General features: G+C 42.2%; 1 protein-coding gene across 1 annotated transcript in view; it reads right to left on the reverse strand.

Moving 5' to 3' along the window:
- Positions 1-26,749, reverse strand: part of LOC149455100 (electrogenic sodium bicarbonate cotransporter 1-like) — a 619,577-nt gene that overhangs the window by 71,386 nt on the left and 521,442 nt on the right. The window contains exon 14 of the mRNA XM_089686634.1: positions 3,121-3,300. Coding sequence (XP_089542760.1) covers positions 3,121-3,300 — 180 coding nt within the window. The remainder of the gene's footprint in view (positions 1-3,120; positions 3,301-26,749) is intronic.

Consider the following 26,749-nt stretch of genomic DNA (forward strand, 5'->3'; position numbering starts at 1 on the left):
GTACTGTGCGCTCCTGGCCCCCCTATACTATTCTTTCTTGGCTCTCCTCTACTCTTCTCTCCTGGCCCCCCTATACTTTTCCCTCCTGCTCCCATACTGTTCACTCCTAGCCCCCCTGTACTTTGCTGAGCTCTTCTGGCCTCCTATACGGTTTCCTGCTGCTCTCCCAGTACTGTTCTCTCCTGCCCCCCTGTACTGTTCCCTCCTGGCACCCCTGTACGGTGCTGAGCTCTTCTGGCCCCCCTATACATTTCCCTCCTGAATCCCATGTGCTCTGCCCTGCTGACCTCCTGTACACTGTTTATCTCAAGTTTGACCCAGAATTGAGCATCAGGGCAAAGAAAAGCAAGCACAAATTTCACATTAAGGAGGTACATTTTAATATTTATCCTATTGTTTAATGCTCGAAGAAGAATTGTTATATCTACAGCTTGCTGATCACATTAATGTTCTGTGATCTGTACTGTACATATGAAAATTATTTCAGGGGTTCCCTGAGATGTTAGACTTTTTGCCAAGAGTTCCTCAAAGGAAAAAAACCCCTGATCTAGAGTTTGGAAACATTTTCACAATGCAATTTCTGCTGACAGCAAAGCCGCAATTTGCAGTGTAACAGAATTTTAATTTGTGAGACTACTCCATAATGATTTTTTTTTAAATTTTCAGAAAATTTCCATTTTTTTCTGGAAAAAAATGCTACTACAAGCTGGCACAAAAATGATATTATCAGTGTTTCTCATCCAGCGTTTTTTTTCTTGCCTTTTTTGACCTTTTAAAAAATGCTAGTTTGCATGCAGTCTTAAGGTGGTCTTTGATAATTTTCATAGGTAGCAATAAATTTTTTTGAATTTTTTGAGGGCTAGTTGCAGTACCTCATGAAAAAGTTAAAGGATAAGTTCATCTTTTGACCAAAAATAATAAATGCACATTTTTTTCCAAGTAAAAAAAATGTGCATTTATTATTTTTGGTTGCAGGAGCCTGTAAAGCAGTGGTTCTCATCCTTCCTAATGCCGCGACCCTTTAATACAGTTCCTCATGTTGTGGTGACCCCCAACCATAAAATTATTTACCCAGTAATTATAATTCATGAGTGTCGTTTTGCCTCCAATACTGCTGCTTTCAACACAGCAGCTGCTTTCTACACAGTAGCTGCTCTTTACACATCGGAAATATGTGTTTTCTGATGGTCTTAGGGGACCCCTGTGAAAGGGTCGTTCGACCCCCAAAGGGGTCGCGACCCACAGGTTGAGAATCACTGCTGTAAAGCATTGCATCAGCGAACAGGTTCACTAACAAAGTTTTAGAAGAAACTTAATAAAAACAATCTTTCCTGAATGTATGTCTTTGAAGCATTGGGCCTAATTAACTAAAAATATGTAAATATACTATCTCATCACTGTGCTCAGAATGGAGGTTAAACAATCCAATCATGCTGTAATATCACATGCTTTGTATGCACAATGCATGTGGAAATACACACGACTGCATCTGTGCAGCTAATTCACTTACAAAGTACTTTGTCACTAAAGCCTGGTATACATTACTATTTTTTTTTTTAGTTCAACCCAGCGGGCTGAACGAAAAAAAAAAACCTGACATCTCAGGAGGTGCCGCTGTACTAACTATCCAATGTCAGTACAGTGATCTCCCCTGCTGTGCTATTGTGTTCTGCTGGGGGGGGGGGCAGCCCCCTTTCTAGAAGTCTGGCTGAATGGCCGACTGGTATACATACAATCCGAATGTTGGCTGGTTTCTATTGAACCAGCCGATGCCATCGGCCCATGTGTACTAGGCTTAACCAACTAAACAACACTCTTTCCAGCATCTGAAATGTATACCAGATAACTGGATGCATATCTGAAATTAATAAAGGAATTTTCTGAACAGTTTTTGAGGCGATCTACATCTGTTAGTTATTTTGCATTTACGTGCTTATGCAGGAACAATGCGTGAAATACATAATGGCATAATTGGAGTTGAGTGTATAAAACAATAAAGGCCAAAGATGGGTTATATGGGGGTAACACCGCAAGCATGTGCTTATATATATATATATATGCTTTGGTCATGACAAGAAAGCATATATGATTTCATACTGCTTGACAATATAATGTTAAAAAAATCATACCATTGCTACATCATTTGCAAAAGCTTTTCAAAAGCATTGTGTACATTTTTTGGTGGCTACTCCTGTTTTATCACGGGAATCTTTCATACCTTAGTGAGCAAACATGAAACACACATATTCACCTTTTCTGCACAAAAACATTATTTTGAGTTTTAAAGCACACCGCAAACAGGGACCACAACATACAGTATGCACTGAGGATATATGTGTACTTTAGCAGACCAGTTAAGGGATTTTGTGCCCAAGTAAACCCATGAAAAAAGAATGCCAGTTATCTTCATAGCAAATTTTCTTTTGCATTTCCATTTTGTAAATCAGGCCCATTGCACACATATTTATATATTTACAGTCACATACATTAAAAATACTTTTGTCTGTAAATGTAGTCTTGTTATGGCGGCTCACAAAGCAGAGGCGCCACCTAGAGTGACAGTAGGTGACCCTTGAATAGGAAATTTGGGGCTGCTCTGTGTAATTCCATTGCAGGTACAGTGGGGCAAAAAAGTATTTAGTCAGCCACCAATTGTGCAAGTTCTCCCACTTAAAAAGATGAGAGAGGATGTGCATGGAGGAATGGGCCAACATACCAGCAACAGTGTGTGCCAACCTTGTGAAGACTTACAGGAAACGTTTGACCTCTGTCATTGCCAACAAAGGATATATAACAAAGTATTGAGATGAACTTTTGATATTGACCAAATACTTATTTTCCACCATAATTTGCAAATAAATTCTTTCCAAATCAGCCAATGTGATTGTCTGGATTTTTTTTCTCATTTTGTCTCTCATAGTTGAGGTCTACCTATGATGCCAATTACAGGCCTCTCTCATCTTTTTAAGTGGGAGAACTTGCACAGTTGGTGGCTGACTAAATACTTTTTTGCCCCACTGTAAGTATAACATGTTTATTATTTTAGAAACAAAAATTATCCTTTGCAACTGCTTGAAACAATTTCTATTCACTTAAGTTTTATTGGGCTTTATTACATACCGTGGCAGATAAATATCTGCTTGTTTGGAAGCTTTTTAATGAAGTTGTACATACAAATGTACCAAAAAATAGGATGGCAGACATAAGAAAGACATCTGGAACATATTCACAGCTGTTGCCCTTTAGAAGTCCTCCCAGCTCTATGCATTGATCTTGTGTAATGTTTTCAGGCTCCTTATTCTGCAAGGAAAAAAAATTTAAAAGTTAAAAAAATGAGCAGTGATATACAGTTGCAAGAAAAAGTATGTGAACCCCTTGGGATTATGTGGAGTTTTACATGAATTGAGCATAAAATGTGCTCTGAACGTCATCTAAGTCACAACAATAGAAGAACACAGTCTGCTGAACATAATACTACACAAACATTAGATGTTGCCATGGTTTAATTGCACATAACATGTAAACATTCACAGTGCAGGGAGGAAAAAGTATGTGAACCTTTGGACTTAATAACTGGTTGACCCTCCTTTGGCAGCAATAACCTCAACCAAACGTTTCCTGTAGTTGCAGATCAGACCTGCACAACGATCTGGAGTAATTTTGAACCACTCCTCTTCACAAAACTGTTTCAGTGTAGCAATATTCTTGGGATGTCTGGTGTGAATCGCTCTCTTAAGGTCATGCCACAGCATTTCAATCGGGTTGAGGTCAGGACTCTGACTGGGCCACTCCAGAAGGCGTATTCTGTGCTGTTGCAGCCATTGTTTTGTTGAATTACTTGTATGCTTTGGGTCATTGTCCTGTTGCATCACCCATCCTCTGCGGAGCTTCAGTTGGCGGACAGATGGTCGTACGTTTTCCTGCAAAATGTCTTGATAAACTCTGGAATTCATTTTCCCATCAATGACAACAATCCGTCCAGGCCCTGAGGCAGCAAAGCAGCCCCAAACCATGATGCTCCCTCCACCATGTTTTACAGTGGGGATGAGGTTTTGATGTTGGTGTGCTGTGCCTTTTTTTCTCCACACATAGTGTTGTGTGTTCTTCTCAAACAACTCAATCTTGGTTTCATCTGTCCACAGTATATTTTGCCAGTAGTGCTGTGGAACATCCAGGTTCTCTTTTGCAAACTTCAAACGTGCTGCAATATTCTTTTTGGGCAGCAATGGCTTCCTCCATGGTGTCCTCCCATGTACTCCATTCTTGTTTAATGTTTTCCTTATTGTAGACATGTCAACAAAAATGTTAGCATGTGCCAGAGATTTCTGTAGGTCTTTAGCTGACACTCTGGGATTCTTCTTTACCTCATGCAGAATTCTGCGCTGTGCTCTTGCAGTCATTTTTACAGGATGACCACGCCTAGGGAGAGTAGCAACAGTGCTAAACTTTCTCGATTTGTAGACAGTCTGTCTTACCGTGGACACATGAACATCAAGGCTTTTGAAGATACTTTTGTAACCCTTTCCAGCTTCATGCGAGTCAACAATTCTTGATCGTAGGACTTGTGAGAGCTCTTTTCTGCGAGGCATGGTTCACATCAGACAGTGCTTCTTGAAACCAGTAAACCCAAAACATGTGTGTGTTTTTTAAGGGCAGGACAGCTGTCAGCAACACATCCAATATCATCACACTGATTGGAGTCAAGGTTGGCTCACTCCTGGCTCCAATTAGCTCTGGGAGAAGTCATTAAGCTAGGGCCTCACATACTTTTTCCTCCCTGCACTGTGAATGTTTACATGTTATGTGCAATTAAACCATGGCAACATCTAATGTTTGTGTAGTATTATGTTCAGTAGACTGTGTTCTTCTATTGTTGTGACTTAGATGACGTTCAGAGCACATTTTATGCCCAATTCATGCAAAACTCCACGTAATCCCAAGGGGTTCACATACTTTTTCTTGCAACTGTACATATAATTTTTTCTGGGCGGCACAGTGGCTAAATGGTTAGCACTTCCACCTGGCAGTACTAGGGTTGTTGGAATCCCAGCCATGACATCTCCTGCCTGGAGTTTGCATGTTCTCCATGTGCCTGCGTGGGTTTCCTCCGGGCACTCCGGTTTCCTCCCACACTCCAAAGACATGCTGGTAGGTTAATTGGATCCTGTCTAAATTGGCCCTTGTATATGAATGTGAGTTAGGGACCTTAGATTGTATGCCCTTTGAGGGTTAGGGACTGATGTGAATGTACAATATATATGTAAAGCGCTGTGTAAGTTGACGGCGCTATATAAGTACCTCAAATAAATAAATTTCTGAGATACAGCTTATATCATTAAAGTCAGTGTTTCCTATAAAACCCTATAGATCATAAGTAGTTACGAGTCAAATGTACATGAGTTTGGTTTAGGGTGGGTTCGGGGAACTTTACTGAAGTTCGAATGCTGAATCCAACCCCCATGCGAGGGATTACCTCAAGAAGCCAAATTTTAGAAATAAGTAACTGGCATTTTCTGAGTTAATAGGTAAGGGATTGTGAAACAACTGGGCTAGGATGCTGGGAACTACGCTGGGGACATGTACCTAAGCAAAACAATTTCTACAAAATTGTGTTTAGTGGAGAGAAGTTATTTTAATCATGCTTAAAGTGAAATATTAAACATGTACAATTCATTTAAATAACCTGCCTGGGGGATGCTCTATAAGGATAAGTTCACCTTTGGAACATGTTACATGTTCCATTTGTTTTTAGGGTGGGATATGTAACATGTTCCCATAGCTGCAGCCACACCTGCCACCCCCCCTCCCTGTGACAGATAGTACGGGGAGAAGTTTCCCTGTACTATCTGTCAAATTTGAGAACAGCAAGGCAGTGCAGGGCTCCGCCCACATGGCCACGTCATTCATTAACAGACTTCCGTGAATTAATGAACTGCAAGTCCTGACAGCCTTAGCAGCTGTGGGCTTGTAGTTTTCAATGAACTACCACAGCGCTGTGGAGCACCGTGGTAGTTTACTTAAGCTTCCTTTCAGAATACCTGCTTGCTTGCACATCCTGTACAGCAAGCAGATATTCTGACAGGTCTGCATGGCGTCAGCAATCTATTGATCGCTGGTGCAATGTTTTCCAGGCTCCTTTGGACAAAAATAATAAATGCACATTTTTTACCTGCAAAAAAATTTGCATTTATTATTTTTGTCCAAAAGGTGAACTTATCCTTTTAATCTGCATACAACGCGGAGCATCTGTATGATATATAAAGCCTAGCACTTTTGCAAAGAAAAAAAAATGCTATTCAAATTTCTGATCAAAGACAGCTCCCAGCTGCTTTGTTTTATTTGAAAATAAACAAAAGGGTTTTTTTACATTTTGTCCTCTGGGCTGATGGCGTCGAAATAGAAGTAATTCAGGTGGCTGAGCAGAAAACTTGGGGGGAGGAGAGAGGGATTGGAGGAAACAGGAACACAAAAGTTAACTGAAGCTGGGCTCTATCATAATAATAGAAATGCAATTCATAATTTATACCTCAACATTTCCCACATATTGTACTGACAAGCATTGCATGCCTAAACATATATTATGTTTAGGTAATTGTTTTATCTTGTATTGTTTGCTTGTGGCACTTGATATTATAACCATGTCTGAAATAAACTTTAGAACATTGTGTGTGTGTGTCCATGTTCTCTGGAGTGATGAATTATGCTTCTCTGTCTGGCAATCCGATGGACATGTCTGGGTTTGGCGGTTCCCAGGAGAGTGGTACTTGCCTGACTGCACTGTGATAAGTGTGAAGTTTGGTAGAGGAGGGATTATGGTGTGAGTTGTTTTTCTGAGGTTGGGCTTGGTCCCTTAATTCCAGTGAAGGGAATTTTTGAGGTGTCAGCATACCAAGACATTTTGGACAATTTCATGGCCCCTTCCTGTTCAAACATGACTAGGCATGTAAGGGAACCCAAATTCCTAGCACCTGAACACTAGTACAAACTTATGCTCATATTCGTATGCATTGCTCACAAGCTCATACTTCTGAGCAAAGAAGCAAAAGATGTGCTGTTCCAGTGCGCACATGCAAATGGGTTTACGCGCATTCCAATTAGCGTACTCACTTGGCACCCAATGGCCTATTTAAACTGGTCTGTCATTATGAGTAGAGATGAGCGAATCGAACTTGGCGAAGTGGAATTCGTTTCGAATATTAGGAAAAATTAGATTCGCACCGAATCCGAAAATTAGCAAACTTCGGATGCACGAATCGAATTTTTCCCGATCGGCCGATTTTCATCCCTTCTACAGCCGGCAAAAAGTGTCCCTATAGAGAGCTCCGCTATTTCTGACAGTTCTCTGACAGTTCCTTCACATTTACAGCGGTTGAAACATTGTATCTATTTGTTTCCATTTAGGATACAGATGTTTTTATTCAGAAACAAATAGATACAATGTTTCAACCGCTGTAAATGTGAAGGAACTGTCAGAGAACTGTCAGAAATAGCGGAGCTCTCTGCAGATACACTTTTTGCTGTACTGGAATTCTTCTTCTTTTCATTCTTCTTCTTCTTTTCATTCTTCTTCTCATTCTTCTTTTCATTCTTCTTTTCATTCTTCTTTTCATTCTTCTTCCTCTTCTTTTCATTCTTCTTCTTCTTCTTCTTTTCATTCTTCTTCTTCTTCTTCTTTTCATTCTTCTTCTTCTTCTTCTTTTCATTCTTCTTTTCATTCTTCTTCTTCTTTTCATTCTTCTTTTCATTCTTCTTCTTCTTTTCATTCTTCTTCTTCTTCTTTTCATTCTTCTTTTCATTCTTCTTCTTTTCATTCTTCTACTTCTTCTTCTCCTTTTCATTCTTCTTCTCCTTCTTTTCATTCTTCTTTTCATTCTTCTTTTCATTCTTCTTCTTCTTTTCATTCTTCTTCTTTTCATTCTTCTCATTCTTCTTTTCATTCTTCTTCTCATTCTTCTTTTCATTCTTCTTCTTCCTCTTCTTTTCATTCTTCTTCTTCTTCTTTTCATTCTTCTTCTTCTTTTCATTCTTCTTTTCATTCTTCTTCTTTTCATTCTTCTTCTTCTTTTCATTCTTCTTCTTTTCATTCTTCTTCTTCTTCTTTTCATTCTTCTTTTCATTCTTCTTCTTCTTCTTTTCATTCTTCTTCTTCTTTTCATTCTTCTTCTTCTTCTTCTTTTCATTCTTCTTCTTCTTCTTCTTCTCATTCTTCTTCTTCTTCTTCTTCTTCTTCGTCGTGCCCCGTGACTGCCCAAATGAGTGAAGTGTGCGGTGATTCTAAGATCGACGGCACTCATCTGCATGTCATACTGACTGACAGTATTATTTCTCTTCCCCAGCAGACTCCAAGGGCATTTAAATTAAAGGTACAGTGTTCTGCACTAATATAAAGGCTCTCTGAAGCCTAGAAACCCTTTTAATAAGTTAAATTCGCAACGAATAAATTCGCATCAAATCGAATTTCTTCCGCAAATTCGGCGAATCAGCCGAATCGAATTTTTGAATAATTCGCTCATCTCTAATTATGAGCAGTTGTTGAATGGTCTTCAGCTTGTTCCTGTGACCTGATCCGCTGTACATGCTTACCCGACTTGCTCTATGACTTCGCTTCTGCTCCTGCTTAAACTATGTTTACCTGATTACTCTGATCTCGGCCTCTATACAGAACTTATCTTTTCCTACTGTTTCTGTACCGCTTTGCCCAGCTGTTCCTGACCTTGGCCTGCCTCCTGGACTTGCACTGCCTGTTGATTTGGGCCCTTGCTGCCTGGTCACTGCTGATGGCTGTATGCTGCCTGTCCCCTGGTCCTGCTTCATCTTCTGCTCTGGTGCCAAGCTGCTCCTGCATCCCATTCTGAGGACTGAGACTACCTGTTCTACTCACCAACGGAGTGGACACCACCAGCCAGCTACTCGTGCCACTCTTTGCCCTCACACTCTCTGTCTCCACCTTGAGGAATGTTGGGCAGGAGGTGCAAGAGTGTCCTCCATAACATTCCAGTCTTCTCCAGGTACGTGATAGCGCACCAGTGCACGAAGCAAGATCCATAAACACATGGATGAGAGAGTGTGGGGTGGAGGAACATGACTGGCCCTGACCTCAACCCGATAGAACACCTTTGGGATGAATTAGAGCAGAGACTGCGAGCCAGGCCTTCTTCTCTGACATCAGTGCCTGACCTCACAAAAGCTCTTCTGGAAGAATGGTCAAACATTCCCATAGACAAACCTTCTGGACAGCCTTCCCAGAAGAGTTGTAGCTGCAAAGGGTGGGCCAACTCAATATTGAACCCTACAAATTAAGACTGGGATACCATTAAAATACTTTTAGCATTTTAGTGTGTATAGTAAAAAAAAAATATTGCTATCTCTAATGACGTTCTTTCAACCAACCCATGTATAAGTTAGCATAGGTGGGTGTAAAGTTTTGTTCTCCTCTTTCCCCTTCCTCCCCTCTTCCCCTTCCACCTAACACCTTTAACCCTCATTTTCCCCTTCCTTTCTTCTCCCTCATCCCCACCCTGCTTCTCCTTCTTCCTTTGATTCCTCTCTTTCTTCCCTCTTGAGCTTTAACCCCTTTCTAGAGCTCTGACAGCAAGTCTCTTGGAATCTCAATATAAAAATTAAAGATGAATGTTTGTTTTTATGTTGAAATACACCACCACCTCATTAGTTACAATATGTGTAATGGATGTATTATAATAACATAATATTATTAATTATGTATTTACATATTATACAGGGATTGTTGAACATTGTGTATTTTTTGGCAATTTATGTAATTTTTTGCACAAGGGGTGATTGCATATAATAGTTTATTTGATATTCACTTATTTTAAGGTTTTAGGACTGTTAGTTTTTATGTACAGACTAACTTTCACATAGTCTAAATATTATAAACTAAAGCTTATACACTACAGCACTATCTGTATAATAAAAAAAAGAAATAAAATTTAGTTGGGAACAGGTGTTACAAGACAGTATGTCAGTCAAAATATTAGTCTTGAAAACTGGAAAATGTCCTGAAAAGGAAGGGGGTTTTGCACAACAGTTTTCAAGTGGTTGATTTAATTGCCGTATTTTCCGGCATATAAGACGACTTTTTATACTTAAAAACATACCCCAACAATTGGGGGTCGTCTTATACGTGGGGTATAGAATGTCAGCCCACTGGATGTGCGGTAATACTGTACGGTAGCTTCAGCTACATACAGTATACCGCGCTGAGCCAATCACGGCGAGTGATGTATTCTATTAATGAATACAGAGCCTGCTCAGATTGGCTGAAGTTGTGACATCATCAGCCCGCCTCTCTGACGCAGCCAATCCGAGCAGGCTCTGTATTCATTAATAGAATACATCACTTGCCGTGATTGGCTCATATGACGTCCTCCCATTCTTTCTCAGGGAGCGCGCGGCGATCGGCGGTGCACTGTGTCCCTCGGACACAGCGGATCACCGATCACGGAAAGAGCCGAAGATGTTGGCTCGGTCATGTGATCAGCTGTGTCCAATCACAGCTGATCACATGTAAACAGAGAAATGCCGGTTATTGGCATTTCTCTCCTCTCGAGCTGTCACGCTGACAGAGGAGAGGAGAGCCGGTAATCGGCTTTCTGCGGAGGGGACATGTACACTGAACATCAGGGCACTGATGATCAGTGTAGCCCCAGCAGTGCCACCTGTCAGTGTCCATCAGTGCCACATGCCAGTGCCCATCAGTGCCACATATCAGTGCATACCAGTGCACATCAATGCCACATATCAGTGCCCATCTGAGCTGCCTTTCAGTGTCACCCATCAGTGCCAGTCAGTGCCCCCTATCAATGCCAATCAGCGCCACCTAACAGTGCTGTCAATCAGTGCCACCTATTAGTGCCAGTCAGTGCCGCCTATCAGTGTCATGTATCAGTGCTGCCTTTCAGTGCCCATCAGTGATGCCTGTCAATGCCCATCAGTGCCACCTATCAGTGCTGCCAATCAGTACCACCTATCAGTGCCAGTCAGTGCCACCTATCAGTGCGGATCAGTGGCACCTATTAGTGCCTATCAGTGCCGCCTATCAGTGCCAGTCAGTGCCACCTAACAGTGCCAGTCAGTGCCGCCCATCAGTGCCAGTCAATCCTGCCTATCAGTGCCATATATCAGTGCCATGTATCAGTGCTGCCTTTCAGTGCCCATCAGTGATACCTGTCAATGCCCATCAGTGCCACCTACCAGTGCCTCCTCATCGTGCCCATCAGTGCCACCTATCAGTGTTCATCAGTGCAGCCTATCAGTGGCCATCACTGCAGCCTCATTAGCGCACATCAGTGAAAGGAGAAAAATCACTTATTTACAAAAATTTTAGAACAAAAACTAAGAAAAAAGTTTTTTTTCCCCAAAATTTTCTGTAGTTTTTTGGTTTGTTTAAGAAAAAATAAAAAACCCAGAGGTGATTAAATACCACCAAAATAAAGCTCTGTCACAAAAAAATGCTAAAAATTTCATATGGGTACAGTGTTGCATGACCGCGCAATTGTCATTCAAAGTGTGACAGCGCTGAAAGCCGAAAATTGGCCTGGGCAGGAAGTGGGTATAAGTGCCCTGTAGGCTTGTGGTTAAATGGTGTTACCTCAGAAGGGGGGTAGTCTTTTACGACGAGTATAGCCTAAAACCCATGTTTTAACTGGAAAATTAGGGGGTCGTCTTATACACCCAGTCGCCTTATACGCCGGCAAATTCGGTATATCTACTGGGATGTCTTTATCTAGTTTAGGAGTAATTCCACTTTTGTTGAGAAAAAAAATCCAAAAATTCCTAAAATTATTTGACTTGTATCTTAGTACAATTCTGGGACAATGAGTAAGCCAATAACACAAGCAAGGAATGACATTTCTAGGGAAGTTCTGTACATTAACTGTGTACAGAAGGCCTGCAGATTGCAATATTGCATTGAATATTATGATAAAAATACAACTGCTGCAAATTGAACAGGAAAGGTAATTTTTATAACAATTAATTACAATATGGAATGTAGAGCAATTGTGTATGCTATATTATTTTTGTTTAATTTTTTTAATGAAATTAGAGTTACCCTTTAAATTGGTATTTTAACCACTTAATTACCACGCTATAGCTGAAAGACTGCTACAGCATGGTTCTCTCATTCTGGGAGGGCGTCCATAGACTTCAGATCACGCTTGGGGTTCAGTCACAGATCACGGTAAAGGGCCAGTCACAGCTGATCACAAGTAAACAGATTGCTGGTTGTCGACTTTTCCTGCTCTCACAGCATGAGGAAACAAAAGCAGAGAGCTGGCAGTCCTGACAGTGCCCTGATTAGCAGTGCCCATCCGTGCAGCTTATCAGTTCCAATCAGTGCCCACCAGTGCAGCATATCAGTGCCCAGTACTGCTTATCAGTACCCATTAGTGCCACCTCATCAATGCCTATCAGTGCAGCTTATCAGTGCCCATTAGTACCGCCTCATTAGTGCAACCTCATCAGTGCAGCCTTATCAGTGCCACCTTATAGGTGCCCATCAGTGCAGTCTCATGAGAGAACATCAGTGAAGAAGAAAAATTACTTATTTACATAGTTACATAGTTAGTCTGACTGAAAAAAAACAAAAGTCCATCCAGTTCAACCATTAAAAAAAAAAAGTTACAATCCTACAGTTGATCCAGAGGAAGGCAAAAAACCCCCCGCAAAGCATGATGCAATTTGCTCCTGCAGGGAAACAAATTCCTTCCTGATCCCCCGAGGGGCAATTGGATATTCCCTGGATCAACTTTACCTATAAATGTTAGTATCCAGTTATATTCTGTGTATCTAGGAAAGAATCCAGGCCTTTTTTAAAGCAATCCACGGAGCTGGCCAGAACCAACTCTTGAATGAGTCTATTTTCACAGCTCTTACAGTGTGTAAGGGAATTCCTGTGAGACGACGGGCTAATAGAAATGCGCATGCGTACTGAAATATCCGCAAAATAGTGACTAGACGCGCGCATGCACACAGAAATGCGCGATCGTTCACAAGCACGTGCACATGCACACGCACAGCAAATCTTGGTGCCAGACGGACTATTTAAAAGGATGCCTCTGCCTGTGCTTAGTGCTGACTGGTCTTCAGCTGTTTCCCTGTGTTCTGCTGTGTTCCTGTATGATCCCCTTGTTGCTGACCCGGCTTGTTCCTGACCTGACTTCTGATTCCTCTCATGCTTGGATGCTCGTTCCTGACCCCGGCTCTGTTCCTGGCTTCGGCTTGCTTATGATTTGGTACCTCGCTGTCTGCCCATTGATGATTGATGATCCTGGCTATGCCCATTGATGATCCTGGCTATTCCTGTGACGTTGCTCCTGTCTCCGATCCCAGCTTCCTGCCCTGCTCAAGTGCACGCATGGCTGTCTACTATACCAGCTCTGCACACCATAAACTGTTCCTGCTTCAAGTCTACTGGGAGACCTGACATGCCACTCATCCTCATCCGGTTGTGCAAGAGAAGGAGTGCCCTTTTAACCCAGGTGGGATTACAAAACATTGCTACTGTTCCTGAACCGGTGGTTTGCCAGTCTCTTAAGGACTCCAGCTGCAAGCTCTTCAGGCAACACCTGCTGGTACTCTTGTTCCCCTGGACCTTAGGCACCCTCTGTTCCACTTCCAGCGGGGTCAGAGCTAGTGACACAAGTGAGGCTGGCTTCCTCCTTTCATTCTCCTATCAGGTACGTGACAGTACCAGTCAGCCAGTGATGGAGTCTGAAAGGGAGGCCTCTGCATTAGAAGACATTTGTTGATCAATCTCTGCCTTGTCCAACATTGTGCAGAGTTTGCAAAGAAACCTTAATCACATGGAGGACCAACTACCAGCCAAGCCGGATGTTTAATCAACCCTGGGTCCCTCTGCAGCCTCAGATGTAACCACCCAAACGGAGCTCAGCATGATTTATGGTACTTTTCCTCCACCTGAACCCCGGGTGCCAATACCTGAATATTTTACTGGAGACTGCAGAAAATGTCATACTTTTCACAGCTCCTGTGAGCTATATTTCTCTCTGCTGCTGAGAACCTTTGCATCACAAAGTTCTAAGGTGGGGTTCATTATCTCACTCCTTCAGAATGAACCCCAATCCTGGGCCCATCACCTTTGGGAGCAACATGATCCTGCTTTAACTTCTACAAACTCTTTTTTCTCAGCCATTTCTCAGCTATATGCTGATCCCTTCTGTCATCAGACTGCAGAATTTATGCTTGGCCAAGCTACAGCAAGGCCAAAGAGGCCTGTAGAGGACTATGTGACTGAGTTACGTATATGGAGTTCTGACACTCCGATTCAGCACTCTGTTATCAGTTTCGTCTTGGTCTCTTCAACACCCTGAAAGATGAGCTTGCCCGAGTGGGGGTGCCGACGGCACAGGAAAGGCAAGGTGAAAGAATTAGCAGGGGTTTCTTGGCCTGCTCAGAGATTGAGGTTCCTGTTCCCTCACCAACTACTTTAACATCAGACATACCCTCTAGCAAAGAGGGGCATCGCAACCCTCCTCGAAGGAGCTTTTGGAGGCCACCTTTATCCTCTGCTGAACGTCTTCGACGACAAAGTTCCAACCTCTGTCTCTACTGTGGTGATGCTGGTCACTTCATACTGACATGTCCAGTGAGACCTCACAAGTCTTCCCTTAACTGATTCCATATGACGCATCCACAAGGAACTAATCAAATGCAGATCTCCCTCCTTCAGCTTGCTGAAAAGACTATTACTCTTCTAGCAATTATAGACTCTGGTGCCTCTAGCTGTTTTGTGGACTCTACCTTTGTAACTCAGCACAATATTCCTCTCTGTATCAAGAAACAAGGGTTTTCAGTTCATCTGGCTGATGGCTCTGGCATCAGGTCTGGCCAAGTGACACAAGAAACCGTTCCAATCTTCTGCCTCTCTTCCTCAGGATATTAGGAATTTCTACATCTAGATGTCATAACATCACCAATGTTTCCTGTCATCCTCTGCATTCCCTGGTGAAAGGTGCACAACTCCTCCATTAACTGGCTCTCTGGGGACATCACCTTTTCATTCAAATGCTGTCAGATTCATTGCACTCCAAAGAAGCCATGCACAGCTACTCCTCTTCTTAGTATTCACCCTAATTCTGAGATGATGAGACTTGTTCCTGCCACCTACCATGATTATCTGGATGTATTCAACAAGAATTGCTAATGCTCTTCCCCCTCACCGGCCTGGTCCTGAGATTCCTTTTGGGCGAATTTACCTTCTCTCCGAATTGGAACTAGAGGCTCTTTGAAATTACATAGATGAAAGCCTAGAAAAGGGGTTTATTCGGCCCTCCACATCACCAGCAGGAGCTGGCATCTTCTTTGTTGAAAAAAAGGACCATACTCTTAGACCATGTGTGGACTATCGTGATCTTAATAAGATAACAGTTAAGAACCACTGTCCTTGTCAGGTACCAGCTGGCAAGGGCTCTAGAGACCCACAGACCGGGATTTCCCAGGGCACGGAGTCTAAGCCCCAGACTGCTTGTTCACCAGAGCCCCTGATGGTGGAGATGTACTTGGAGCAGACTGAGACCAGGTCGCAGCCACCGAGTACACCCAGCTGTGGTAATTATCTAATTGTCAGTGGTACATAGCGGGTATGAGCCTGCTGTGAAGAGGCGGAGCAGACCTAGGCAGTAGCAGATGGATCCGAGCAGGTTGGATGGATCCGTGCAGGATGGATGGATCCGAGCAGAATCAGCAAAGTCAGACAGACCAGGTCGGTAACAGCGGAGGTACAGAGCAACAGGCTAAGAGTAATCGGGTCACAAGCCAGGTTCAGCAACGGGAGGTCAGATAATCAGGATCAGGCAGAGAATAGTCAAATGAGCCAAGGGTCAGAGCAGGAGATGGTCAACAGAATCAGGGTCAGGCTGGGTCGGCAACAAGGCAATCACAGGAACAGAACGGGCAGGAACACAGGAACAAAGACCATACGGCAATTTGAGTATGCACAGGGCCAATTTAAATAGTGCGCCCTGCGCTGTCATTGGTGGCAGGCACATGTCCACGATCGCGAGTGCGCATGCGCGGCCGCCACTGTTGCCGCAGTCCTAATGCCCGCCGGCTAATGCGTATCAACGTTCTGCGCATGCACAGACCCGTGCGCCGCCGCGAGCCCTGGGATTCCTGACAGTCCTCTTCCTCTAATTCCTGAACTGTTCCACAGGTTACGAGGGGCATGTGTCTTCAAAACTAGATCTGAGAGGTGCATACAATTTAGTCAGAATTTGTGAAGGAGATGAGTGGAAGACGGCCTTTTCGAACATGCTTTGGGCATTTTGAATACTTAGTTATGCCATTTGGCCTTTGTAATGCACCAGCAACGTTCCAACATTTTGTTAATGATATATTCTGGGACTATCTTGATTTATTTTATCATTGTTTACTTGGATGACATCCTAGTCTTCTCCAGCTCAGTAGAGCAACACTGGGACCATGTGAAGAAAATACTAGATAGACTACGCCAACATCATCTCTATGCTAAAGATGAAAAATGTGAATTTGAGAAACAGACTCAAGGAACACTCTGTCTCAATGCACTTTCGTGAATCTCACAATAAGAACCCACATTGCCTCAAATTTACTGGGATAGATATTGTAACGAACATTGGAGAGGCACTTTTAAGCGCCGAGCTGTCTCAATGCTTGAAACCAAGTGGATTTATTTATTACGCACTCGCACACCACTTGGCCTCAATATTCACCTGGATATTAACTGTTTTATCGATACCAGTTAATTGTTCCTGCTTTTTGGGTAATAAATATATCAGTTGCCTACTTTTATCAAATACGTTATATTATATTTTACATCTATATTCTATACATTTTTAGTTGAACTATTTTTTATGTTTTATCATGATATTGGTTTTTTATTCACTATCCCTTATAGTGTTTAAATGATCCTTTTATTGCCCTTTAATCTCGCTATTTTAGAGACTATTTTATCATTAGGTGTCTTAATATATTACATTTATTCTATTTAACATTCTAATTAAGTGGTATTTTAATTAAAGAAGGGTGTTCATTCCCCCCCTCTTCTCATGTTTCTCTGGTCATTTAGTATATTTAGTTCTTTTATAAAAACACATTTTAATTATGTGTGTATTTTGTAACCTTTTTATCCCCACGAGTAATTATAATGAGCTTTGGCTTTTAATATTCCCCATTGTTAATCTATTTGGACTTCTTTTATGTTTTAATATTAGTGGTATATTTTGATATTCTTATTTTTATAACTATGTAACATATATTGTATTTTAACATATTTTATATAGGGAGCTCATGTTTATAATTACATAGGTATACCAAGTTCTAGTAATATGGGTATATCTCCGTTTTGGGTGATTTCCTGGTACTTGTAGTTCCATTATATATACCAAACAGCATTCTAATCCCATTGGCTATTTTTCATGTTGGGTTGCAGGATCCTTTATAGGACGAATCGCGCCCTATATTGGCCCAATACACTTATTAATATTAGCCACATTTCATGCTTTTAATCTGCCATCCGTAATAAGTAAAGGAGAGGTGGTTTGTTCCTCCTTCTCTATGTAACCAGGAACTCCCCAATATACGTCTAACTATACTTGAGCTTCTAGAAAATGGCTACCATTCACACGTTCCGCGTATGCGCGAACAGACGGCATTCACGTCAATGATCGGTACTGCGCAGGTGCACAGTACACTATTTAAGAGCTGTCACTGAGAGAGGCACGCTTCCTTTGAAAATGTGTGAGTGCACGAAACATGTCAAGAAGCGGTCCTCAGTGACGTCACACCATGTGGTTTCCTCTGAATGGCCGGTGGCCATTGTTAATACTGATATTTCATTCAAAGTGAGACTCTTGACGACTTCACACTGCAAGTGTTGGCTCCCTCTGCTGTTCACATGATTGTATTTCTGATACCTGGAAGCCTTGATGGTGCGCTGTAGATCCTGCTGATGCCCACCGGTTGACCCGGTGCACAGGATGACTGGGTGTCTCTCCTTATATTGGTGGAATTTGCATACAATTATTCCATCTACTCTGCTACCAAGCAGTCTCCCTTTTATGCCAACTATGGATATCTTCCCTCCTGAGATGCCGGTGGAACCTGCTGTCCCGGCGGTACAAGAAAGGCTGGATTTCCTCAATAGGAACAACCAGCTTTCACGAGAAACTATTTTAAAAGCCCAGGCAAATAATAAAAGATTTGATAGAAAAAGAAGGGGGGATTTGAATCTGAAACCAGGAGATAAGGTTTGGCTATCCACAGCAAACCTGAAATTGAGCTGTCCTTCAAAGAAGCTTGGTCCGAGGTACCTGGGACCATTTACAAGTAAAAGAAAGATTAACCCAGTGGCATATGAATTAGCGTTACCAAATAATCTGAAGATTCATCCAGTATTCCATGTTTCTTTATTAAAACCAACAGTCCCAAGTTTATTTCTGGATCGAGGTCCAGAATCTCCTGCTCCACTGCTTGTAGAAGGTAATGAGGAATACGAGGTAGAGGCCATCCTGGACTGTAGAAAGAGGGGTGGTCAGACCCAGTTCCTCATCAAATGGAAGGCCTATGGTCCAGAGGATAATTCCTGGGAACCATCCGCTAATGTCCATGCTCCACGGTTAGTTCAAGCTTACCTTCATCTGCATCCTGAAAAGCAGGCTTTAGTGGGAATCCGGAGGCTGCCCCTAAGGGGGGGGGGTGTCAATTTAAGGGAATTCCTGTGAGACGCTGGCTAATAGAAATGCGCATGTGCATAGAAATATCTGCAGAATAGCGACCAGATGTGCGCATGCGTACAGAAATGTGTGATCGCACACAAGCACAGAGAATCTTGGCTATAGACGGACATTATTTACAGGATGCCTCTGCCTGTGCTTACTGCTGACTGGTCTTCAGCTGTTTCCCTGCGTTCTGCTGTGTTCCTGTATGATCCCTTTGTTGCTGACCCGGCTTGTTCCTGACCTGACTTCTGATTCCTCTCCTGCCTTGATGCTCGTTCCTGACCCCGGCTCTTTTTCTGACTTCGGCTTGCTTATGATTTAGTACCTCGCTGTCCGCCCATTGATGACCCTGGCTATTCCTGTGACGTTGCTCCTGTCTCCTATCCCAGCTTCCTGTCCTGCTCAAGTGCGCGCCTGGCTGCCTACTATGCCAGCTCTGCACACCATAAACTGTTCCTGCTTCAAGTCTACTGGGAGATCTGACACGCCACTCATCCTCATCTGGTCGTGTAAGGACTCCAGCTGCAAGCTCTTTAGGCAACACCTGCTGGCACTCTTCTTCCCCAGGTTCTTAGGCACCCTCTGTTCCACTTCCAGCGGGGTCAGGGCTAGTGACACGAGTGAAGCCGACCTCGTCATTTCATTCTCCTATCAGGTACGTGACACAGTGAAGAAACCTTTACGTGTTTGGAGATTAAATTTCTTTTCCTCCAGATGTAAAGCGTGCCCCCTTGTCCTTTGTGATGACCTCAGAGTGAATAACTCTACACCAAATTCACTATATGAACCACTGATTTATTTATACATGTTGATCATATCCCCCCTTAATCTCCTGTTCTCAAGAGAGAATAACTTCAGTTCCTCTAATCTTTCCTCATAGCTGAGCTCCTCCATGCCTCCTATCAGTTTGGTTGCCCTTCTCTGTATTTTCTCAAGTTCCCCAATGTTCTTTTTGTGAATTGCTGCCCAAAACTGAACTGAATATTCCAGATGTGGTATTACTAATGATTTGTACAAGGGTAAAATGATATGATATCTCTCTCTCTCTGGAGTCTGTACTTCTTTTAATACAAGAGAGGATTTTGCTCTCGTTAGAAACCGCAGCTTGATCCAGATCCTTCTTGACCATCGATTCCCCCAATACTACCCCCCCCCCCCCAGTATGTATGATGCATATACAGTGGGGCAAAAAAGTATTTAGTCAGCCACCAATTTTGCAAGTTCTCCCACTTAAAAAGATGAGAGAGGCCTGTAATTGGCATCATAGGTAGACCTCAACTATGAGAGACAAAATGAGAAAAAAAATCCAGAGAATCACTTTGATTTGGAAAGAATTTATTTGCAAATTATGGTGGAAAATAAGTATTTGGTCAATATCAAAAGTTCATCTCAATACTTTGTTATATATCCTTTGTTGGCAATGACAGAGGTCAAACGTTTCCTGTAAGTCTTCACAAGGTTGGCACACACTGTTGCTGGTATGTTGGCCCATTCCTCCATGCAGATCTCCTCTAGAGCAGTGATGTTTTGAGGCTGTCGCTGGGCAACACGGACTTTCAACTCCCTCCAAAGGTTTTCTATGGGGTTGAGATCTGCAGACTGGCTAGGCCACTCCAGGACCCTGAAATGCTTCTTACGAAGCCACTCCTTCGTTGCCCGGGCGGTATGTTTGGGATCATTGTCATGTTGGAAGACCCAGCCACATTTCCTCTTCAATGCCCTTGCTGATGAAAATCTCACGATACAAGGCCCCATTCATTGTGTCCTGTACATGGATCAGTCCTCCTGGTCCCTTTGCGGAGAAACAGCCCCAAAGCATGATGTTGCCACCCCCATGCTTCACAGTAGGTATGGTGTTCTTTGGATGCAACTCAGCATTCTCTCTCCTCCAAACACGACGAGTTGTGTTTCTACCAAACAGTTCTATTTTGGTTTCATCTGACCATATGACATTCTGCCAATCCTCTTCTGAATCATCCAAATGCTCTCTAGCAAACTTCAGACGGGCCCAGACATGTACTGGCTTAAGCAGGGGGACATGTCTGGCACTGCAAGATCTGAGTCCCTGGCGGCGTAGTGTGCTACTGATGGTAGCCTTTGTTACGTTGGTCCCAGCTCTCTGCAGGTCATTCACTAGGTCCCCTCGTGTGGTCCTGGGATTTTTGCTCACCGTTCTTGTGATCATTTTGACCCCATGGGGTGAGATCTTGCGTGGAGTCCCAGATCGAGGGAGATTATCAGTGGCCTTGTATGTCTTCCATTTTCTAATTATTGCTCCCACAGTTGATTTGTTCACACCAAGCTGCTTGCCTATTGCAGATTCAGTCTTCCCAGCCTGGTGCAGGTCTACAATTTTGGTTTCTGGTGTCCTTCGACAGCTCTTTGGTCTTCCCCATATTTGAGTTTGGAGTGTGACTGTTTGAGGTTGTGGACAGGTGTCTTTTATACTGATAACAAGTTCAAACAGGTGCCATTGATACAGGTAATGAGTGCAAGACAGAGGAGCCTCTTAAAGAAGAAGGTACAGGTCTGTGAGAGCCAGAAATCTTGCTTGTTTGTAGGTGACCAAATACTTATTTTCCACCATAATTTGCAAATAAATTCTTTCCAAATCAGCCAATGTGATTGTCTGGATTTTTTTTCTCATTTTGTCTCTCATAGTTGAGGTCTACCTATGATGCCAATTACAGGCCTCTCTCATCTTTTTAAGTGGGAGAACTTGCACAATTGGTGGCTGACTAAATACTTTTTTGCCCCACTGTATATTCTTAGCCCCCAAGTGCATAACCTTACATTTATCAACATTAAACCTCATTTGCCACATAGTTGCCTAATTAAACAGTGCATTGAGGTCAGCTTGTAAGTTGAAGACATCCTGTAAGGATAGTATTCCACCTCACAGCTTGGTGTCATCTGCAAAGACTGAAATGGTATTTATAATCTCAGACCCTATATCGTTTATAAATATATTAAAATGTAAGGGTCCCAACACTGACAACCCTAGACCATTCAAAGTATGAATCATTAACCACTACTTTTTGAATACAATATTTTAGTCAGTTTTCTATCCATTTACATACTGATTTTTCCAAGCCCGTAGACTTTACCTTACACATTAGCCGTGTGTGGGGAACTGTGTCAAATGCTTTTGCAAAATACAAGTATACCACGTCCACTGCCTCCCCTCTGTCCAAGGTTTTGCTCACCTCCTCATAAATAGAAATCAGGTTTGTTTGACAACTTCTGTCTTTCATGAATCCATACCTGTCCATTGCTTAAAATATTTTTTTTCAGGAAGAACTCATCTATGTGGTCTTTTATTAAAATCTCCAGTATCTTTCCAACTATAGACGTTAAACTAATAGGTCTATAATTACTTGCTTAACGTTTTGACCCCTTTTTAAATATTGGCACCACATTGGCCTTACGCCAATCCAGTGGTACTATGCCAGTCATTGAAGAGTCCCTAAACATTAGAAACAATGGCTTTGAAATGACAGAGGTCAATTCTTTAAGGACCCGTGGGTGTATACCATCCAGGCCCGGTGCTTTATTCACCTTTATTCTGTCTAAATATTTTTGGATCTTATCAATTGTAAGTCAATGTGGATCATTTGGAGCTGTGTAAATACCATGCCCATTATGGACAAGAGCTCCCCCATGCTCCTTTGTATACACAGAGCTGAAGAAGGTATTTAATAAATTTGCCTTCTGTTTGTCCCCAGTCACCCACATTAGATTATTTTGTAAAGAGCCTACATGCTCGGACCGGACCTTTTTACTATTAACATATTTGAGGAATTTTTTGGGGTTGGTCCTGCTATCTTTTGCAATCTGTCGTGCATTCTCAATTTTTTAAGCCTTTATTTCCTTTTTGCATATTCTGTTATATTCTTTGTAATGTTTAAACGATGATAGTGTTCCTTCATTTTTATATTTAATTAAAGCTCTTTTTTTATTATCTATAGCTTTTTTAACTTTGGTCGTAAGCCACATAGGTTTGACTTTTAGCCTTTTAAACTTGTTGCCCATGGGAATATATTTAGCAGTGTGTTCACATACAGTCTTTTTTGAAGAACTCCCATTTCTGTGTTGTGTTCATTGATGCCAATATTCCCTCCCAGTCTAAGTCTTGGAGAGCAGCTCTCAGCCTTGGAAAATTAACTCTCTAAAAATTGAGCAGTTTTATTTTTCCCGTATGTGCTTGCTGTTTATAGCTAACAAATGAAATCATGTTATGGTCACCCAGATGTTTTTTTATATGGACATTCGCAATAAGCTCTGCATGGTTTGAGATTACCAGGTCCAGCTGAGCATCATTCCTAGTTGGGGCCTCTATGAACTGTACCATAAAATTGTCCTGTAGTAGGTTTAAAAATGTTTGTCCTTTAACTGTTCCTGCAGTACCATTACTCCAGTCAATTTCCAGGTAGTTAAAATCCCCCATTATTATCACTGTCCCAGCCCTTGCAGCCCTTTTGATCTGTGCAAGGAGCTGAGTCTCCACCTCCCCGTTAACACTAGGAGGCGTATAACAAACTCCAATGATTACCTTTGTAGTACGCACCCCCATGTGCAGTTCCACCCATAATGCTTCAGCCTCATCACACTTTCCATCAACTAGGTCCACTTTCACACTCGCTCTGAGATCACTTCTCAGATAGAGACAGACACAACTACCTCTCCGAAAGAGAACATAGCCAGGAATATTAATGGAACAGTCATATGAAGATTGAAGCCAAGATTCAGCAATACAAATTAAATCATAGTTCTCTTCATGCACCAAAGCTTCCAACTCACCTATTTTGCTTGCCAGACTTCTGGCATTGGTGAACAAACACTTTAATTCATTGACACCTTGTTCACACGTATTTTGCATATTTTTTATTTTCATACAAATGGTACCAATTCCACTGGTTGTTTGTAACATGGGAACCTTCTTATCTGCCATAGCCCTCCCCCCATATTTCCCCATCCCACCCACCAATAAGTACTGATCGCTGTCTGATCTGTCTACCCCGTTATAATCTAATTCTCCCTCCCCCTCGATCCTAGTTTAAATACTCCTCCAGCCTTCCCATAAACCTCTCCCCCAGCACAGCAGACCCCCTTCCATTTAGCACAACCATCTCTAGCATATAGGTTGCACCCCAATGAAAAGTCAGCCCAGTGCTCTAGAAACCCAAATCGTTCCCTCTTACACCAGGTCTTCATCCATGTATTGAGTTATCTAATCTGCCCCTGTCTTTCCTTGCGCATGACACAGGTAATATTTCAGAGAATATCACCTTGGAGGTCCTTCCCTTCAACTTGCAGCCTAGTTCTTTAAATTGATTCTTAAGGAGCCTCCACCTTACATGTATTCTGTCAATGGTTTCAACATGGACTAAGACAGCTGGGTCATGTCCAGCCCCTCCCAGTACGTTATCAACCTGGTCCACCACATGCCCAACCCTGACACCAGGGAGACAGCAAACCACTCGGTTGAGGTAATCCTGGTGACAAATTATTCTATCAGTCCTTCTAATTATAGAATCCCCTACTACCACCAGTTGTCTAGACCTTCCTGCACTACCCTCACCACTCCTACCAGATGGTCTGCCCTCCTGACTGTTAGTGGTAGCAGTGACATCCAGGGCTGCCACCCGTGAGCTTTCCACCACCACATCTTCAGCCAACATGGCAAATCTGTTTGAGTGCACAAACCCAGGGCCTCTCTTCTAGCAAGGAGACAATATGAAGTTGGATCCCTCTTCCCGCCACATGCATCGGCATTCTACCCCTGCATCGGAACTGCTCTATGTTGGAACAAGCAACCTGGGGAATTTACTTGAGGACTCAACTCACAAATTAGGACTTTCATCCTAGAATCCCCACCTCATCTTGCCATCCAGGATGACAGGTGCACAGGCATGGATTGAAAGCCCTATTCTTCCATGAGAATTCAGGGGCCCATGAGTGCTTTCTCCCTCTGAAGCTCTTATGATCACCAGAATGTACAGTTGCCCTCAGCAGATTGCGTACCACTCCATGGTACAACCCCGCTCATCCCTGAAGACTCTTATCAGTGGTTGTGGAATACTTAATGCAATAGCCATCAGACCATATTGCCATTTTCTTCTTACTGTTGATGATAGCATCTTTGATATGTCTCCATGCAATATACTACTATTGGTAAAAGCATCAAAACCCCAGAGAATCTCTCGGTCTTAGGAGCCAAGCCTGTAGGATGAAATAGAGGCTCTTCACCTCACAGAGAGCAGTACCCCATACTAGACACGTCCAGACCATTCTGCCATTAGGCCTCAAAATTCTAGACACACAGTGTAAGTAACCTGGGACAATGTCCCTGATGATTCATGCTGTAAGATTATTACCCAAAAAGGTCCTTAATCTCATTCACAGAAAAAACATGTTATGTCCTGTTCTTCCCCTGCCTCATCTGGTTCAGGAACTTTTATACTGGAAAGACTACATCAAATGTATTCCTACAAAAAAGGACTTTCACCTTGAGGTATGCAAAACTTGCCATACTGAAACTAAAGTTTCACAGGAAGTTTTTCAATATCTTACCAACAGGGTAAGGTGAACTTCAATCTATGTAACAAGATGTCCATAAACTTCAAGTCCAGAGTGTCACTTAAAGCTCCACTATAAGAGACATTAAAAGATATCTGAAAGATCTTGACAATAGGGGCCATAGAAACAAAATCCGAAATAAGCTCCTTGCTTAAGCTACAGGGCTAGATGATCTCAAGGAGACTTTGCAAGCAATTGTAAACAATATTTTGGATGAGCTAGTCTCTTATAGGATTGAAATAGACTGAGATCGTAGAGCGCTTCACCTGAAAGGTCCTCTATCACTACAGGATGTGATTTGCAGGATCCATGCTTTCTCTCTCTCAAAGAGGACATCATACAGTAAGTAAAGCATGCAATGTGGGTAATAAAGAATTTGACAATTCAAGTAAAGCTTTATCTGGATATTTATTGGCTCACCTTTCTTTCAAATATTTTTTATTAGAAAGTGAGTAAAATGCAATTGAACTCAAACAACTGTAACATACAAAAGGGATTACACAGAATCCTTCAAGAGATATCATGGGCAGCACAGTGGCTAAATGGGCAGTACTAGGGTTGTTGTTTTGAATCCCAGCCATGGCACCACCTGCCTGGAGTTTGCATGTTCTCCCTGTGCCTGTGTGGGTTTCCTCCGGTTTCCTCCCACACTCCAAAGACATGCTGGTAGGTTAATTGGATCCTGTCTAAATTGGCCCTAATATGTGTATGTATGAATATAAGTTAGGGACCTTAGATTGTACACCCCTTGAGGGTTAGGGACTGATGTGAATGTACAATATATATATATGTGTAAAGCGCTGTGTAAATTGACAGCGCTATATAAGTACCTGAAATAAATAAATGAGCAAAAATAGTGTTCCGATACACAGGTACACAGGTTCCGATACAGGATTGCATTGGAAAATATATTAAATTGTGTGAAGTCGGTAGAGCTCTGGATTATACATAAAACACATTTTACAGTAAAGTGATATGGTCCTCTGCAATCTCTGCTTTTAGCTATCCAATGAAAGTGGGGAATAAAACAACAAACAGTAACACCAACAAAAACTTGCACCAGTACTCTAGCTAACAGATTCAAGTCAACTTCTAAATATTTTGAAAAGATCTATGTTATAGCTCTGATAGTTTGAAAATTGCATCCCAATAAACTCATTTTACATTGAAAGCCTTCATGCTTTCATTATTGAATGCTAGGAATTTCTCATATAGGTAGTGGGAATTTAGCCTATGTATAACATCTGCAATATTAAGAGTATTGATGGATTTTCACGCATTAGTTATGTTAATTTTGCTGCTATCAGAATATGTGAAACAATTGTTCTGTATTGAGTCAGAAAGGTATCAAATGTAAGGCGCATTAAAGCTAGGGGAGGTGATGGCGTGGTAAGCACTCCTGTTAGTTTAGATATAAGAGAAAAAACTGC

The sequence above is a fragment of the Staurois parvus genome, unplaced genomic scaffold, assembly GCF_062004578.1.
Source record: "Staurois parvus isolate SC_StPar_1 unplaced genomic scaffold, SC_StPar_1.0 ptg000403l, whole genome shotgun sequence".
Lineage (NCBI taxonomy): Eukaryota > Metazoa > Chordata > Amphibia > Anura > Ranidae > Staurois > Staurois parvus.